The sequence below is a fragment of the Pelophylax lessonae genome, assembly GCF_965119305.1.
Source record: "Pelophylax lessonae genome assembly, chromosome: 5".
In the NCBI taxonomy this organism is placed as follows: domain Eukaryota; kingdom Metazoa; phylum Chordata; class Amphibia; order Anura; family Ranidae; genus Pelophylax; species Pelophylax lessonae.
In genome coordinates, this window is record NC_138772.1 from 546,478,608 (window position 1) to 546,495,435 (window position 16,828).

Sequence of the window (16,828 nt, forward strand, 5' to 3'; positions counted from 1 at the left end):
AATTACATTACACTGACTTTCACAGTAATATACAAATGCTTTGAATATTCCGGTTGTCACAGTGTCTGACATGATCCAGTCGATGCCGGGACTGTATGATGAGATTTGTACTGATGTATAACAGTGACTCTGTCTATCTCCTTTACCAGGGCACCACCGTCACTCCATTCCTGACGTCAGTGCTTAATGATCCCTCACAGTGGGAGACGCCAGAACAATTTAACCCTGGGCACTTCCTGGATGAGGAGGGCCAGTTTCGCAATCGGGCGGCCTTCATGCCATTCTCAGCTGGTGAGAGATTCATAACATTATGCCTTCACCATAACAATTATGCCTAAAATCCCCAAAATACACAAGTAGGGAACAATCTTCTTGTCCAGATCTTCTCTTCCATATCCAGGAATTGATGTAAAGTGGCACCAGCACCAAAAAGTCCCCCGGCTGCCAGTAAAGCGCTATTCTGGGGACACCTTCTCTCCTGTTTGAATGCACAGTAGGATATTCTAAACTCATCTCATGTTCTTCTGTAGCCTGTAAGGATCAGGAAATGGCTCCATGACATCAGCCCCTCAGCTGTTCACATATCTCAGCCTTGTTCCTCTCATCTGTCAGAATATTTATACTGCTCTGATATAACAGTGTCTATTTATGTAAATAAGCAAAGATCTGTAAGTTAGGAGAATCTCAACTTATTTCCACAAATCAATATGTAACGAGTTCTTTTTAATCTATTCATTTCTTTTTAACAGCATATACCAACCTTAGTTAATACAGTCTACAGTAGCTCAATAATAAAATTAAAAAGAAAGCAAGATTACGTTATCCCCAAGTAGAGTAGAAACCATAGATAAGTGTTCTATATAATCAGACCACAATTGTCTGTGAATTGTGCAGCCAACAGTCACTCCGCTGCAGTTGGAGCGAGAATAGGCTATGCAAAACGGGAGACTAATACGCTAATATTGCGTTCAATCTGATATTAATAAAAATGTATAAAAACAAAAATCAGTTTTTAGAGAAAAATCTAATATGGTTCTTACGGCTGGGATTGTAATCTCATTACCCTTAAATATGAAATATAAAACATATAAGGAAGGAAATTAACAATAGTAAATAATAATCAAATAAACAGCAAGGTATATTTACCACACTTAAGATGGCTGCTAGCTTAATATGGTCGTTACCAGAGTCCTTAAGATGGCCGCCTTCCCAAAATGGTGGCCATTTAGGGAGGAGTTTCACCTGGCGTCCTTCAAAGTTTCAGATAAATGATGGAACAAGATGGAGTATGTATAGATGAGTATATGTATGGATGTAAGTAGCGTGTATGTTGTAAGTGTAATGAACGTTGTCGTAATGTGTGTGTGTCCTATTACATCTGGGGTTCCCTTTTTATATTGTGTTGAACAAAGGGCCAGTAAAATTATCATAACCCGAACCCAGAAGGAGGAACTTTATCCCCATTGGTTGGGATTACTTATCCATTAACTGGTGAGGTCATTGGGCGACACCTCTACTAGTCATCCAGTATATTGGATATTAAAATTACATGATAAATTCTTCAATTAAGAATAATCATAACAACAATATAAGAAGCTATATAGGGCTGCAACTAACGATTATTTAATATAGTTGGATATTTATTCCACTCTGAGACAGATATATGTATTATTAGAGGTTTAAATGTGGTACATATCAGACTCGGAGATCAATATTTTTAAAAGACCTAAAACACGGTTTTGCAAATTTTCAGACCGGATTGGTATATAATATTCATGATAGACTCCCTTATTAATAGGCAGGTAGCTGGATACAAGCTCCTTGCGCCTGCTGTCACTTATGCTGGCCAAACTACATTTTTTTTAGAAAATTAGAAAATTTTTAAAAACATTCATTTGATTTTTCTAACCATTAGTGGGATCTATTCGGTGTTCATTGTCAACCACAGTGACAGGAAAATTTGAAGGAGCAGAATAGAAAACTTCTCGATCAAACAAATCTTCAAATAGTGTATGTGGTTATATTCATTTTTAAATTTATTGTTAAAAACAAGTGGAATTTTCAAACAACACTCGTCCATTCAACGAATTTACAAATAATTTTTGAACAAATATAGATGCAAATATTTTTGTCCAAAAATCCAGTACATGTATGGGCAGCAGAAGACATTTAGTAGCAGCAGTATGCTTTTTTTTTTATCACCTGTCATGATGGGGTTAAAAGAAAAAATAGCCCTTAATAGTAAAAAAAAAACAGCAGATATCGCTACTGTAATATAATTATAATTTCTACTGTGAAACAGTGAAAGTATTATATCTTGTATCATGTGTATGTATATAAAAAAATATGCCCAGAAGTCGGATTTGCAGGATATTTTAACTGGGAGTCAGACATGAAGCTATATGAAGGGTAGAGGGGGGAAAATAACATTTTTATATTAAAGTAGTACTAAAAGCTGAAACTTTTTTTTTTCATGGATATAGTTTTAAATGTAATGCACAATACTAGTAAACTTTTACTTTAAATGTAATTGTAATGCCTTATATCACCTCTAGTCTATCAGCCTTCACCTTCTCTGGGTTCAGATGCTCCTATTTCCTGCACAGAGCTTTTAAAATGATTGTAAACGTTGGATTTTTTTATTTTTAAACAACAATCTTGTCATACTTACCCTCTCTGTGTAATGATTTTTTACAGAGCAGCACTGATTTTCCTCTTCTGCCCCCCCCCCCCCCACGGCACTTCTGGCCCCTCCTGCCTTCAAAGTGCCCCTATAGGAAGCAGCAAAGTATAGTACTGTACAGAGTGTCCCTATAGCAAGGTAAAAAAAAACTCTGCTTTTAAAATCACTTGGTTCCTTCTCTTGCCCAGGACTACATTGCCCATGAGGCATTGCTCCTCACACATTCACAAGTTCTCGGCCATCTACTGACATGTACGGACGGTGTACTGAGCTGTATGTGCGTTGCACTGTATTTTCTGATATGTAAACAAATAATGCATTCTGTATGCAGGACAACTAATCGGCTGACTGATTAATCGATTACGAAAATAGTTGACAACTATTCTCATAATCGATTAGTTGACGATTAATCGATTAGTTGTTTCAGCCCTAGAGCTATCCATACTGTCATAGCATACACATGTCCATCTAATATCTCCATCGTATATCTAGGTAAGGATTGAACCTGGTAAAGCCATTTAATAAGGATATATTATTAATACAATATATAGATTAGATAGATAGATAGATTGGAAAATTACTAATTTACCCTGAGACTACATTTAGTAGCAGTCACCCAAAGGGGGCAGTATTGTATTACTCTTAGATTCAGTATATAGCATATAATAACACTATTATTATACTGATAACCTTTACAACCTCTGGCTAGTGAAAAGCCTTAAATGATCAAAATCCTGTCAAACACTTCAGACTCTTAGGCTAAGATCGGAAGATCTATAGCGGTCATAAAACTTTTACAAGATCTACACAAACATTTCTAAAATGAAATAATTAGCTTCAACTAAGTTAAATTATTATGTGTAAAATATAAAACCAAAATGTGGTAACTATTGTACATTGTTTTACACAGATAAGATTATAAGCATAAAAGTCATTAGTGACTGGTATAGTGTCTGGCTAACTGACTCTTATCTGATGAGATGTAAAAAGGGCCTCATTATTTACGACCAAAGACATACAGAGATCTTCTATTGAAAATATAAGACCTTTTTGTAAGAGACATTTTACAAAAGAGGATATATGAACTTTCAAACACCCCTATACAAGATGGAAGCTGTGATGTTCAAAATTTCTCTGTATAGAACTGAATATGTATGGCTTATATATATAATTCCATTTTTCTTTTATTTAAACTCCCCAATAATCCTGACATATCCCCCCCCCTTCTTCCCAGTATTCAGGTGAACAACCTTAGACATATCTGGGAATAGCGTCAGGAGAAAAAGAAAAAAAAATGTCTTGTCCTCTTTTTATAAGAGAATAGTTCATATTGGGAATTGTTCATAACTAGGGATGATCGAACGGTTCGGGTCGACCATCGGTTTGACCCGAACATTGGCTGTTCGAAATTCGGCCGAATTCCGAACTTTTTGCGGTAAAAGTTCGTAATTCGGCCACCAGAACCACCCTAAATGCAATGGGACAGGAACTGGGCTTTAAGAATCAAAGATTCCTGCGAGCAACCTTCCTGTCTTAGATTTTTAAAATGCCGCAAAAACTTCAATTCTCATAAAGTGCAAAGAGCCAATAAATATATAATTAGTGTTGCGCAAAATAAAAATCTATCCAAATGTGTAAAAATTAAAAATATGTAGCAAAAAAATTATATAAAAATATATGTGTATAACCCTCAAGCAAAAGATCCAATTTCATAATCTTAAAATGCTGTATCATAAATAAAATCCAATGATGAAAGGTAAAAAAAATAAATAATATATATATATATATATATATATATGTAGTTGTGTACAGTGCGATTCCTAAACATATATATATATATATATATATATATATATATATATATATGTGTGTATAACCCTCAAGCGAAAGATTTAAATTTCATAATCTTAAAATGCTGTATCATAAATAAAATCCAATGATGAAAGGTCATTAAAAACCTTTTTATTAAAAACCTTTTAATTTTATTAAAAATGTGGTATGCACTCACATGCTTTGGTGCATCCATGCACCTTTAAACAGCCATCCATGTGTAACAATCTTTAAAGTACCGTTGTGGTATAGTGGGAGACACTGCAGCTGTGTCCTATCCTCTGCAGTGGATTCAGTCCAACAGCCTGACAGTCTCACAAATCTCTCGGCGAAGCGATCCGTCCGTCCTTGCCCTTCCACTACGCAATGGCGACACAAGGGACCACGTGTCTTCCTCAGGGACACAAGTCACACGTCTCGGCAGAGGAGGTTGGACTTCCGATGACTGCGCTTGCTCGTTCTCCTCGCCCGTCCCGCCCCCTTCTGCTCTTATGACAGCTCGGCCTTCCTTCTCTTCGGCCTGGCCCGCCCCTTCTGCTCTCGGCGCTGCTTCCTGCCCTTTTTTAAAAAAGATTCGGACAGTTCCAATGGCGCTTGCAAGGCTGCATATTTGGACACTGCGCTTGCGAGGCTGCATATATTGACACTGCTGATGGGCTGCATATATTGACACTGCTGATGGGCTGCATATATGGACACTGCTGGTGAGTAGGGATAGGTAGGGTATGTTGGCGCTGCCGTTTCTAGTACTAAATATGTGGGAGAAAGGTATAAATAGTAATATAGAGAAAATGTGAATAATTCAAATGTATATTGGGCCAATCAATGGTATAAATACATAGGAAAGTGTTGGTCCTTATAAACACCAAATGTATCCAACCATAAGCTTCAAATATGTCACAGATAATTATTGGTGAGCACTTGACACTGGTAAAATTTAAATAAATATAAATGATATATAGCTTAGAAAAACTGTAAACAGTGCAAACAATTCATATAATAGAAAGTGAATGTTGCAGGGGTAAAAAGTCAAATAAAGTGACTCGTGCATTAAATAATATAGCCACTAGGTGGCAGTGCCAGTGTTATATATAAAATAATAAAAGGATATCCAAGTGATGTTCTCAATATACAAGTGTGCAGGTGAAAAAAATTATTTTTTTTGTGCTGAGTGATATATATTACTCACTAGAGGTTAATATTTCAAAAAAATAACCCCAATATAATGTGGGTATGGATATCCAAGTGAAAAAATATATATAATCTAGAAAAAAATATATATAAATAACTATAGTGAATAGTGCCACATGAGTATACTATAAAGATCTCATAAGATTCCAAGGTGTAAATAATTAGTGAAATAAATATAGTATTAAATTATGCCAAAGAGTTAATATAGTCCGTAATAAATATCTGGTGAAAAAAAATCCACAAAGTAAGATCGATATGTTGATCTTCGAGAAAGTGCAACAATAGTGAATATTAAGGTGCCAAAATAGATTCTCATATGAAAGGAGTGAGTCCCAGTGATGGATTCAGGATGTGGGTGCCGGGTGAGGGAAATCCGTGCTGCCCTCTCTGTATAGCCCGCACTCACCAGAGAGCGGCATCCCTGCAGGGGTAACCAACGTTGTGTATATGGGGTAAAACCCTCGATGACTCTCGATAGGCCCCTCCAATCCTCCTGAGTAAAACTCACTTCCTCCCTCTTATGGTTAAAGTAAGCAAGCGGTATGCAATATAGGGTATCGAAAAGGCAGCTCTCCAAAGTGTTGAAGACAGTATCCAGGGTGCATAGATAGAAAACACTAATATAGTGATGTACCGTTTAAAGATTCCATTTATTATCAAAAATACAGGTAGTACTCACATTTAAAATCAAAGTGCAGCATCCGTAAGTGTGTAGGGACCGCAAACCCCTCGTGTAGCGGTGTTTGCGGTGTTTCCCAGGAGGATTGGAGGGACCTATCGAGAGTCATCGAGGGTTTTACCCCATATACACAACGTTGGTTACCCCTGTAGGGGTGCCGCTCTCTGGTGAGTGCGGGCTATACAGAGAGGGCAGCACGGATTTTCCTCACCCGGCACCCACATCCTGAATCCATCACTGGGACTCACTCCTTCCATATGAGAATCTATTTTGGCACCTTAATATTCACTATTGTTGCACTTTCTGGAAGATCAACATATCGATCTTACTTTGTGGATTTTTTTTCACCAGATATTTATTACGGACTATATTAACTCTTTGGCATAATTTAATACTATATTTATTTATTTATTTCACTAATTATCTACACCTTGGAATTTTATGAGATCTTTATAGTATACTCATGTGGCACTATTCACTATAGTTATTTATATATATTTTTTTCTAGATTATATATATTTTTTCACTTGGATATCCATACCCACATTATATTGGGGTTATTTTTTTGAAATATTAACCTTTAGTGAGTAATATATATCACTCAGCACAAAAAAAATAATTTTTTTTCACCTGCACACTTGTATATTGAGAACATCACTTGGATATCCTTTTATTATTTTATATATAACACTGGCACTGCCACCTAGTGGCTATATTATTTATTGCACGAGTCACTTTATTTGACTTTTTACCCCTGCAATATTCACTTGCTATTATATGAATTGTTTGCACTGTTTACAGTTTTTCTAAGCTATATATCATTTATATTTATTTAAATTTTACCAGTGTCAAGTGCTCACCAATAATTATCTGTGACATATTTGAAGCTTATGGTTGGATACATTTGGTGTTTATAAGGACCAACACTTTCCTATGTATTTATACCATTGATTGGCCCAATATACATTTGAATTATTCACATTTTCTCTATATTACTATTTATACCTTTCTCCCACATATTTAGTACTAGAAACGGCAGCGCCAACATACCCTACCTATCCCTACTTTTCAGATATAGTTTATCTATATTTTTGGGGTAGGCTGCAGCCAACAAATTAGCTTAATTACATCCATTTGCACAGAATTTTTCATTTAACACTGCTGATGAGGCTGCATATATTGACACTGCTGATGAGGCTGCATACAGTGCCTTGAGGAAGTATTCGGCCCCCTTGAACTTTGCAAATTTTTGCCACATTTCAGGCTTCAAACATAAAGATATAAAACTGTAATTTTTTGTGAAGAATCAACAACAAGTGGGACACAATCATGAAGTGTAACAAAATAAAAAACTGAAAAATTGGGCGTGTAAAATTATTCAGCCCCTTTACTTTCAGTGCAGCAAAATCTCTCCAGAAGTTCAGTGAGGATCTCTGAATGATCCAATGTTGACCTAAATGACTAATGATGATAAATAGAATCCACCTGTGTGTAATCAAGTCTCCGTATAAATGCACCTGCACTGTGATAGTCTCAGAGGTCTGTTTAAAGCACAGAGAGCATCATGAAGAACAAGGAACACACCAGGCAGGTCCGAGATACTGTTGTGGAGAAGTTTAAAGCCGGATTTGGATACAAAAAGATTTCCCAAGCTTTAAACATCCCAAGGAGCACTGTGCAAGCGATAATATTGAAATGGAAGGAGTATCAGACCACTGCAAATCTAGGAAGACCTGGCCGTCCCTCTAAACTTTCAGCTCATACAAGGAGAAGACTGATCAGAGATGCAGCCAAGAGGCCCATGATCACTCTGGATGAACTGCAGAGATCTACAGCTGAGGTGGGAGACTCTGTCCATAGGACAACAATCAGTCGTATACTGCACAAATCTGGCCTTTATGGAAGAGTGGCAAGAAGAAAGCCATTTCTTAAAGATATCCATAAAAAGTGTAGTTTAAAGTTTGCCACAAGCCACCTGGGAGACACCAAACATGTGGAAGAAGGTTCTCTGGTCAGATGAAACCAAAATCGAACTTTTTGGCAACAATGCAAAACGTTATGTTTGGCGTAAAAGCAACACAGCGCATCACCCTGAACACACCATCCCCACTGTCAAACATGGTGGTGGCAGCATCATGGTTTGGGCCTGCTTTTCTTCAGCAGGGACAGGAAAGATGGTTAAAATTGATGGGAAGATGGATGGAGCCAAATACAGGACCATTCTGAAGAAAACCTGATGGAGTCTGCAAAAGACCTGAGACTGGGACGGAGATTTGTCTTCCAACAAGACAATGATCCAAAACATAAAGCAAAATCTACAATGGAATGGTTCACAAATAAACATATCCAGGTGTTAGAATGGTCAAGTCAAAGTCCAGACCTGAATCCAATCGAGAATCTGTAGAAAGAACTGAAAACTGCTGTTCACAAACGCTCTCCATCCAACCTCACTGAGCTCGAGCTGTTTTGCAAGGAGGAATGGGCAAAAATTTCAGTCTCTCGATGTGCAAAACTGATAGAGACATACCCCCAGCGACTTACAGCTGTAATCGCAGCAAAAGGTGGCGCTACAAAGTATTAACTGAAGGGGGCTGAACAATTTTGCACGCCCAATTTTTCAGTTATTTGTTAAAGTTTGAAATATCCAATAAATTTTGTTCCACTTCATGTCCCACTTGTTGTTGATTCTTCACAAAAAATTACAGCTTTATATCTTTGTCTGAAGCCTGAAATGTGGCAAAAGATCGCAAAGTTCAAGGGGGCCGAATACTTTCACAAGGCACTGTATATGGACACTGCTGATGAGGCTGCATTTATAGGCACTGGTGAGATGTCATTTGATTTGAAAAAAAAAAATTCTGAGTTCAAAACTGTTTATTTTAAATTTAAGCTTTTTTCCTGAAATTTCTCTCTAAATATTGAGGTGCGTGTTATATGCCGGCGCGTGTTATACGCCAATAAATACGGTAATTTCATTTTTCTTCTATTTAATCTCCCCAATAATCCTGACACATCTTTCTCAAAGTGTCCGTCTCTACCACCCTTTGCACTTCCCAGGACTCCCCATCCTTACATTCCTCTTCCTAAGCCCACCAGGAGATGGGGAGAAATGAGGAAACACAAATCTTAGTGCTAATACAATGTACTAACTTTTCCAGTGATTGGTTTTATATCAAGTTGAGATAAAATTGCAATGCATTCATTCATATTGTAGAACATATTGGGGAAGATATACTAAAGCTGGAGCACCTAAAATCTGGTGCATCTGTGCATGGCAGCAAATCGGCTTCTAACTTCAGCTTGTTTAATTAAGCTTTGATAATAAAACCTGGAAGGATTCTGGGAGATCTGGTGGTACATAGGCTCCTTTAAGCCAACTTCATAGTGAAATTATTATTTGATATTCAAAGCTAGGACATCCACCCCTCTGAAAAAACGATCCACTACAATGTATTCTCCTCATCTAAGATAATGTTTTTTTTTCTACAAGTGACCAGTAAAAGGATGACTTTTGTCTTTCTAAAGATGGAACGATCCTTAACCACTTGCCTACAGTGCACTTTCACCCCCTTCCTGCCCAGACTGATTTTCAGCTTTCAGCGCTCTCACACTTTGAATGACAATTACTCAGTCATGCAACACTGTACCCATAAAAAATTTGTGTCCTTTTTTCACACAAATAGAGCTTTCTTTTGATGGTATTTAATCACTACTGGGTTTTTTTATTTTTTGTGCTATAAATAAAAAAAGACGGAAAATATTGTGAAAAAAACACATTTTTCTTTGTTTCTGTCATAAAATTGAGCAAATTTGTCATTTTTCTTCACAAATTTTTGCCAAAATTTATACTGCTACTTATCTTTGGTAAAAATAACCCAAATAAGTGTATATTATTTGGTCTTTGTGAAAGTTATAGAGTCCACAAGTTATGGTGCTAATCATTGAAAATGTATCACACTTGATCACACCTGATGTACTGAAGGCCTATCTCATTTCTTGAGACACTAAAAAGTCAGGAAAGTACAAATACCCCCCAAATGACCCCTTTTTGGAAAGTAGACATTCCAAGGTATTTAATAAGGGGCATGGTGAGTTTTTTGAAGTTGTAATTTTTTCCCACAAATCTTTGCTTTTTTTTTTTTTACAAATTGACGTATTAACAGGTTATTTCTCTCACACAGCATATGTATACTTGCAACTACACCCCAAAACACATTCTACTACTCCTCCTGAGTATGGCGATACCACATGTGTGAGACTTTTTCACAGCCTGGCCACATACAGAGGCCTAACATCCAAGTAGCACCGCCCGGCATTCTAGGAGCACAAATTACACATATAATTTCCTGACAACCTATTGCACTTTTGAAGGCCCTGGAGCACCAGGACAATGGAAACCCCCATAAAATGACCCCATTTTGGAAAGCAAACAGCACAATGTATAATTTTTGAGGCATAATGAGTCTATTGAATATGTCATTTTTTTTTCCACAAGTTTTTGGAAAATGTGGAAAGAAAATGAAAACGCATTTTTTTTTTACACAAAGCTTTCCATTTATGCAATATTTCTAACACATAGCATGTACATAGGAGGAATAGCAGAATGTATTTTGGGGTGCAATTTTTACTGAGTATGGAGATACCACATGTGTGAGACTTTTACACAGCCTAGCCACATACAGAGGCCTAACATCCAAGTAGCACTTTACACAAAGTTGTCCATTTATCTACTTTAAGACTGGGCCTATTTTTGACACTCGGTGTTTACAAGCTAAAATCATTTTTTTTTTGCTAGAAAACTACTTAGAACCCCCAAACATTATATATATATATATTTTTTTAGCAGAGACCGTAGAGAATAAAATGGAGATCGTTGCAATATTTTTTATCACACCATATTTGCGCAGCAGTCTTCGAAATGCAATTTTTTAGAAAAAAATTCACTTTTTTGAAAAAAAAATAAGAAAACAGTAAATTTAGCCTAATTTATTCCACAATGTAAAAGATAATGTGACGCCGAGTAATTAGATACCCAACATGTCATGCTTCAAAATTGCGCATGCTCACAGAATGGCGCCAAACATTGGTACTTAAAAATCCCCATAGGCAACATTTTAAAAATTTCTGCAGCTTACCAGCTTAGAGTTACAGAGGAGGTCTAGGGCTCAAATTATTGCTCTCGCTCTAACCATCGCGGAGATACCTCACATGTATGGTTTAAACACCGTTTACATATGTGGGCGGGACTTGCGTATGCGTTTGCTTCTGCGCGCGAGCTAACGGGGACAGGGCGCTTTAATTTTATATTTTTTTTCCTATTTATTTTATTTATTATTTTTTTATTTTTACAGTTTTAAAAAAAAAATGTTTTGATCATTTTTATTCCTATTACAAGGAATGTAAGCATCCCTTGTAATAGAAATAGGCATGACAGGTCCTCTTTATTGTGAGATCTGGGGTCAAAAAGACCTCACACCTCACAACTACACTAAAAAAGAAAAAAAAAATTGTTGAAAAAGGAAAAAAAAAAAAAAGCGGCCCTTTAAACCGGTTGCTAGGCAACGACTTTTGACGTAGCTCCGGTCCTCCAAGACCATAGAGACTTCCTGTCTCTGAGGATCCGGGACCGGATAGTTTTTTCCCGCTGCCGGCGGGTCCGGTAAGCTGGGAAAACGTCTGGGACGCGGTGGGAGGGGGGGTACCTCTTCCCCTGCACCGTAAGGGTAATTCCGCGGCGAATCCGCCACTGGGACCACCCTTATCTGAAAGCCCGCCGTTTAAAAAAATACCGGGGTTATGGCAGCTATTTGCTGCCATAACCCCAGTATTTAGCTTTTAATGGCCGACGTATATAGTCATTAGGCGGTCGGTAAGTGGTTGCATGTATATAGCAAACAGGTGAAGATGACTGATGGGGTGACAGGTGACGATGACTGATGGGGTGACAGGTGACGATGACTGATGGGGTGACAGGTGACGATGACTGATGGGGTGACAGGTGACAATGACTGATGGGGTGACAGGTGACGATGATTGATGAGGTGACAAGTGATGATGATGGGGTGACAGATGACAATCACTGATGGGGTGACAAGTGACGATGATTGATAGGGTGACAGATGACGATGACTGATGGGGTGACAGGTGACGGTAATTGATGGGGTGACAAGTGACGGGGGCGATGGTCACCGATGGGTGACAGCAGGTGACGGGCAATGGTGCATGGCGGTACTGATGGCAGTTTCTGGTGACAGGTGAACTTTAGGCTATGTCCACATGTGAGCCTAGCGGATCAGGGTAGAATCACAGCGATTCTGCCCGTGATCTGGAAATCATTGCAAATCACGGGACGCCTGTGCGTTGCCCGTGATTTGCAATAGCACCCCAAACGCTGTGCGATTTTGCAGCGATTTCCGCCTGCTGAATCGCGGTAACATCGCGCAAACAACGCATGACGCCCCAAAGAAACTCTTGTACCTTTTTTGGGCGTTGTTTGCGCGATGTTGCCGCGATTCGGCAGACGGAAATCGCTGCAAAATCGCACAGCGTTACGGGTGCTATTGCAAATCACGGGCAACGCACAGGTGTCCCGCGATTTGCAATGATTTCCGGATCGCAGGCAGAATCGCGGTGATTCTGCCCGCAATCGCTACGCTCACATGTGAACATAGCCTTATGGGTGTCAATTTCTGGGCACTGATGAGGTGACTGTTGGGTGACAGGTGCAATTGGGGGGGGCTGAGGACTGTGTGGGGACAAGTTTATTTGCGTGATTTTACATTGTGACAGGTGTACAGAGCAGTAACTCACTGTTTCTGGCTCTGCTCTCCTCACACTGGAAACTGTATGAGGGGAGAAGAGCTAGTAACAGTGAGTTACTGCTCTGTGTTTACATTTTGTGATCGGCTGTGAATGGATTCACAGCCGATCACATAGTAAACAGTCACTGTCAGTGACTGTTTACTACCGCCGGTGACTAGCTGTGTTCCTAGGGAACACAGAGCCACCGACAAGACCGTGCTGCGCGCTCCCGATCGCGCATGCGCGGTCTGATTCCCGGCTTTGCTATTGTGATCGGCTGTGTCATTGGAACACAGCCGATCACGTGGGAAACAGCCATGCCCATTCACTGTTTCCCCCATGCCAGTGACTGGCTGTGTCCCGGGGACAAGCCGACACCGGCAGTGCAGGGCGGCGCGCACACGATCGCGCGCCTGCCCTGCTTGAATGGGATCACGTCATATGACGTCCGCCCAGAACAATGGCCGCACCGTCCCGGCGGGCGGGCGGGCGGCAAGTGGTTAAACTCCATCTGTTGTTGGGCACATAGGAAGGTTGAGGATAGGGAAGCAGATTTTGGCAAATTATACCCCCCCCCATTCCCATCCTCCATATGCATCAAAATTAATTTAAATATTATGAAACCTTAAAAGTCCCCTGGAGTATATTGGATTTTTACTGAACTTCCAGTAAAAATTGTTGTCTCCATATATATAAAGTTAATCTGAGATACAAGCTGGCCTAAGGCCATTGTTCTCTAGAGAACCTACTAAGGAAATATGCTCCCCTACTTACTTTTCTCTTTCTTTCCTTACCCACCAATGTAAGGGGTATTGTTCCTCCCACTGAATTCCAACCTAAAGCGGCTCTTCAGTCATTTTTTGATCTTTCAATCTATTAAATCCTCTGCCCTTGTTTTACCTTTGGATAATACATATTTTTTTTTCTGCTAGTAAATACCTTATACAGCCCACTTCCTATTTCTTGTCTCGTAATTAGCCGAGGCTGATGACATCATGTGCAGCTCTTTCACTCTCGTGAGAGTTTGCCAGCAAGGAAGGGAGTGATGAGTCATAGGAGGGCCAATGAGAGCTGCAGAGCTGGAGGGGCTGGATGAAGGCAGAGACAACAGGATACTGCAGAGATCCATGAATATTCATCCAGCGAGGAGAAATGTGCAGGCAAGCAGTGGTGTGAGTGTGTGTGTCTGTATGTGTGTGTATGTGTGTGTGTGTGTGTGTGTGTGTGTGTGTGTGTGTGTGTGTATATATATATATATATATATATATATATATATAGATATATATCTATGTAAATCCAGGAAGTGAACAGTCAGCAGCCCACAGTTAAAATGGCTGCAGCTAGACCTCGTGAAGGGGGATTTCTGCAGCAGAGGCGGCTCTAGGCTTTGTGAGGCCTCATGCAGAATTTAGACATGAGGCCCCACTCACCCCCTTTGCAGAGGTTAAGGAAGAACCCTGAGGCTGAGCATCTGATTACTGCTGCTTGTGTGGGTGGGATGTGTACTGTGGCAATCACATGGGATGAATAGGAGAGGGATGGGACTGGGAACCATGGGGTTGGGGAGAAGGGGGTAAAAAGGAGGGAGTGGGTAGATGATGAGGGATGGGAAGAAGAGAACTGGAGTGAAACGGGGGGATCCTGGTCTATATAGCAATAAAAAAAGGATTTTTTTGCTCGCATGAGGGGGACGGACAGACAGGGGGACCAGACGGACGGACAGGGGGACCAGACGGACGGACAGGGGGACCAGACGGACGCACAGGGGTACACTCAGGAGAGAAAGAAAGGAATGGAAAGAGATGAAGGTAGGGTGCCCCTTAGATCAGAGTACTCACTGGAAGGGATGGATGAAGGGATCAGGTGCCATCTTTCCTCTTCTTGTTCCTGGTGTTCAATCTGAAAATCAGAATCAGAAAACTGTCGGGGAGTGTGGGCGGGGCAAGCACAGGTGGAGAGGGCGGGAGAAGGAGCAGAAGCAGCTCTCTCTCCTCCCTGTCTGTGGTCTGTGAGGGAGAGGGAAGTGTCAGCGCTGCAGCTCCAGTATTTGGCTGTGATCCGGAGATGTCAGTGAGCTCCCATTCCTTGGTGAGCTGCTCCTGATCACAGCCCCGATTCTCCTGCTTACAAAGGGGCCGGGACTCGGAGTTGGGACTGTGCTGATGGCAGGGAGATCCCTGCTGCCAGCCTCAGAGGCGGCTCTTTAACTCTGCAAATTAGGCGGCCGCGAGGCCCCTGTGAGTGCGAGACCTTAGGCGACTCCCTAATTTGCCTAATTAGAGAGCCGTCTCTGTTCTGCAGCATATTTGGAAAATACAGAATTACAGTATATACTGTATAAAATAATATGTAAATTGATTGGAGGGAAGCTTCAGAATGGCAAAGATGTTTATATTACAAATTATGTGAGCAGACTGCAGTTCCTCTTTAAGGCTATTTCTAGTATTGGGTTGGATGGCTATTTCTTGTATTGGGTTGGATGGTCATCAAGGAAAAAAATGCAGTGGCCCTGAGTTGTTTCTGAACTCATAGAGCACCCCAAGCTGAAAGAAGATTCTCTAACCCCAAGGAACCATTTAAAGACCACTGAACTCTTTAAAATGACTAATTTTAAAAACCACCTTAACATGGCCTTTCACATTGACTCTGGTGGCCAATGGTCCAAACCTTACATACTGATTTGGGCTTAGCAAATCTATTGACAGCACTGTCTTTGGTAGTGTACACCTAAACACCACATCTGTTCTGTATTCACATAGAGCTTGGTATTTTTTAATAATTGTTTATTTACTTGATTGCAAAATTTACACAATCAAAACTGCCATGTAGCTGGTATGTATCTGCTTCATCCGCAACTCTTTACCTTCTCTTCCACAGGAAAGCGTGTTTGTCCCGGGGAGAATTTGGCTAGAATGGAGCTCTTCCTTCTCTTCTCTGCTGTGCTCCAGAAATTTACCATCAAGCTGCCCCCAGGAGCCGAGCCACAGGACTCTAAATGGCTGCATGATCATAAAACTATAGTAATAGCATCTGCCCAGCTGTGTGCCGTGCCCCGTGCATCACCCACCACATAATCTGCAACATTCATTAACATGTATGGAGAGGAAACCGTCTATAGAGGAACTCCCTGACATACATTTAAACCAGGGGTTTTCTGTAAAGTTCACCAATAATCTATGCAAATAGAACCAATAAGTAAGCTGTAATGGTAAAAAAAAAATACAAATTGGTAATCAATAAAACAAAAGCACTCAGATATCTGAACAACGTAATATCTAAATTCAATATCAACAGTACAAACAATGTGTTGTGCTGTTAGAATCACATTCCAAACGATATATTGCATTTGTGCGACCAGCACAACCAACCGTTAATAATGGAAAAAAGTCCAAAATGAATTAAAATCAGAGAAAATGTCCACTGTGAAGCTCAATCTTGTTAACACCTTCACTAGCTTCAGTGCTCCAGCCACCACCAAACAAAACTGCTTAATAAAAGGTTAGACCTCATCACAGGAGGTCTCACACCACTTTATACTGATCACAAAAGAATGGATGGCTCTCTGCACTATGTATGGTGATGGTAACCACATGCATATCCACGTCTCATGTGCAGAGAAAGAAACTAAATAGTGTAGCAGTTTT

The 16,828-nt window shown here is 39.9% G+C and overlaps 1 protein-coding gene across 1 annotated transcript in view; it reads left to right on the forward strand.

Moving 5' to 3' along the window:
* Positions 1 to 16,390, forward strand: part of LOC309555533 (cytochrome P450 2C25-like) — a 55,789-nt gene extending 39,399 nt beyond the window's left edge. The window contains exons 8-9 of the mRNA XM_082257600.1: positions 150 to 291; positions 16,062 to 16,390. Coding sequence (XP_082113726.1) covers positions 150 to 291; positions 16,062 to 16,258 — 339 coding nt within the window. The 3' untranslated portion in view covers positions 16,259 to 16,390. The remainder of the gene's footprint in view (positions 1 to 149; positions 292 to 16,061) is intronic.
* The last annotated feature ends 438 nt before the right edge of the window (positions 16,391 to 16,828 follow it).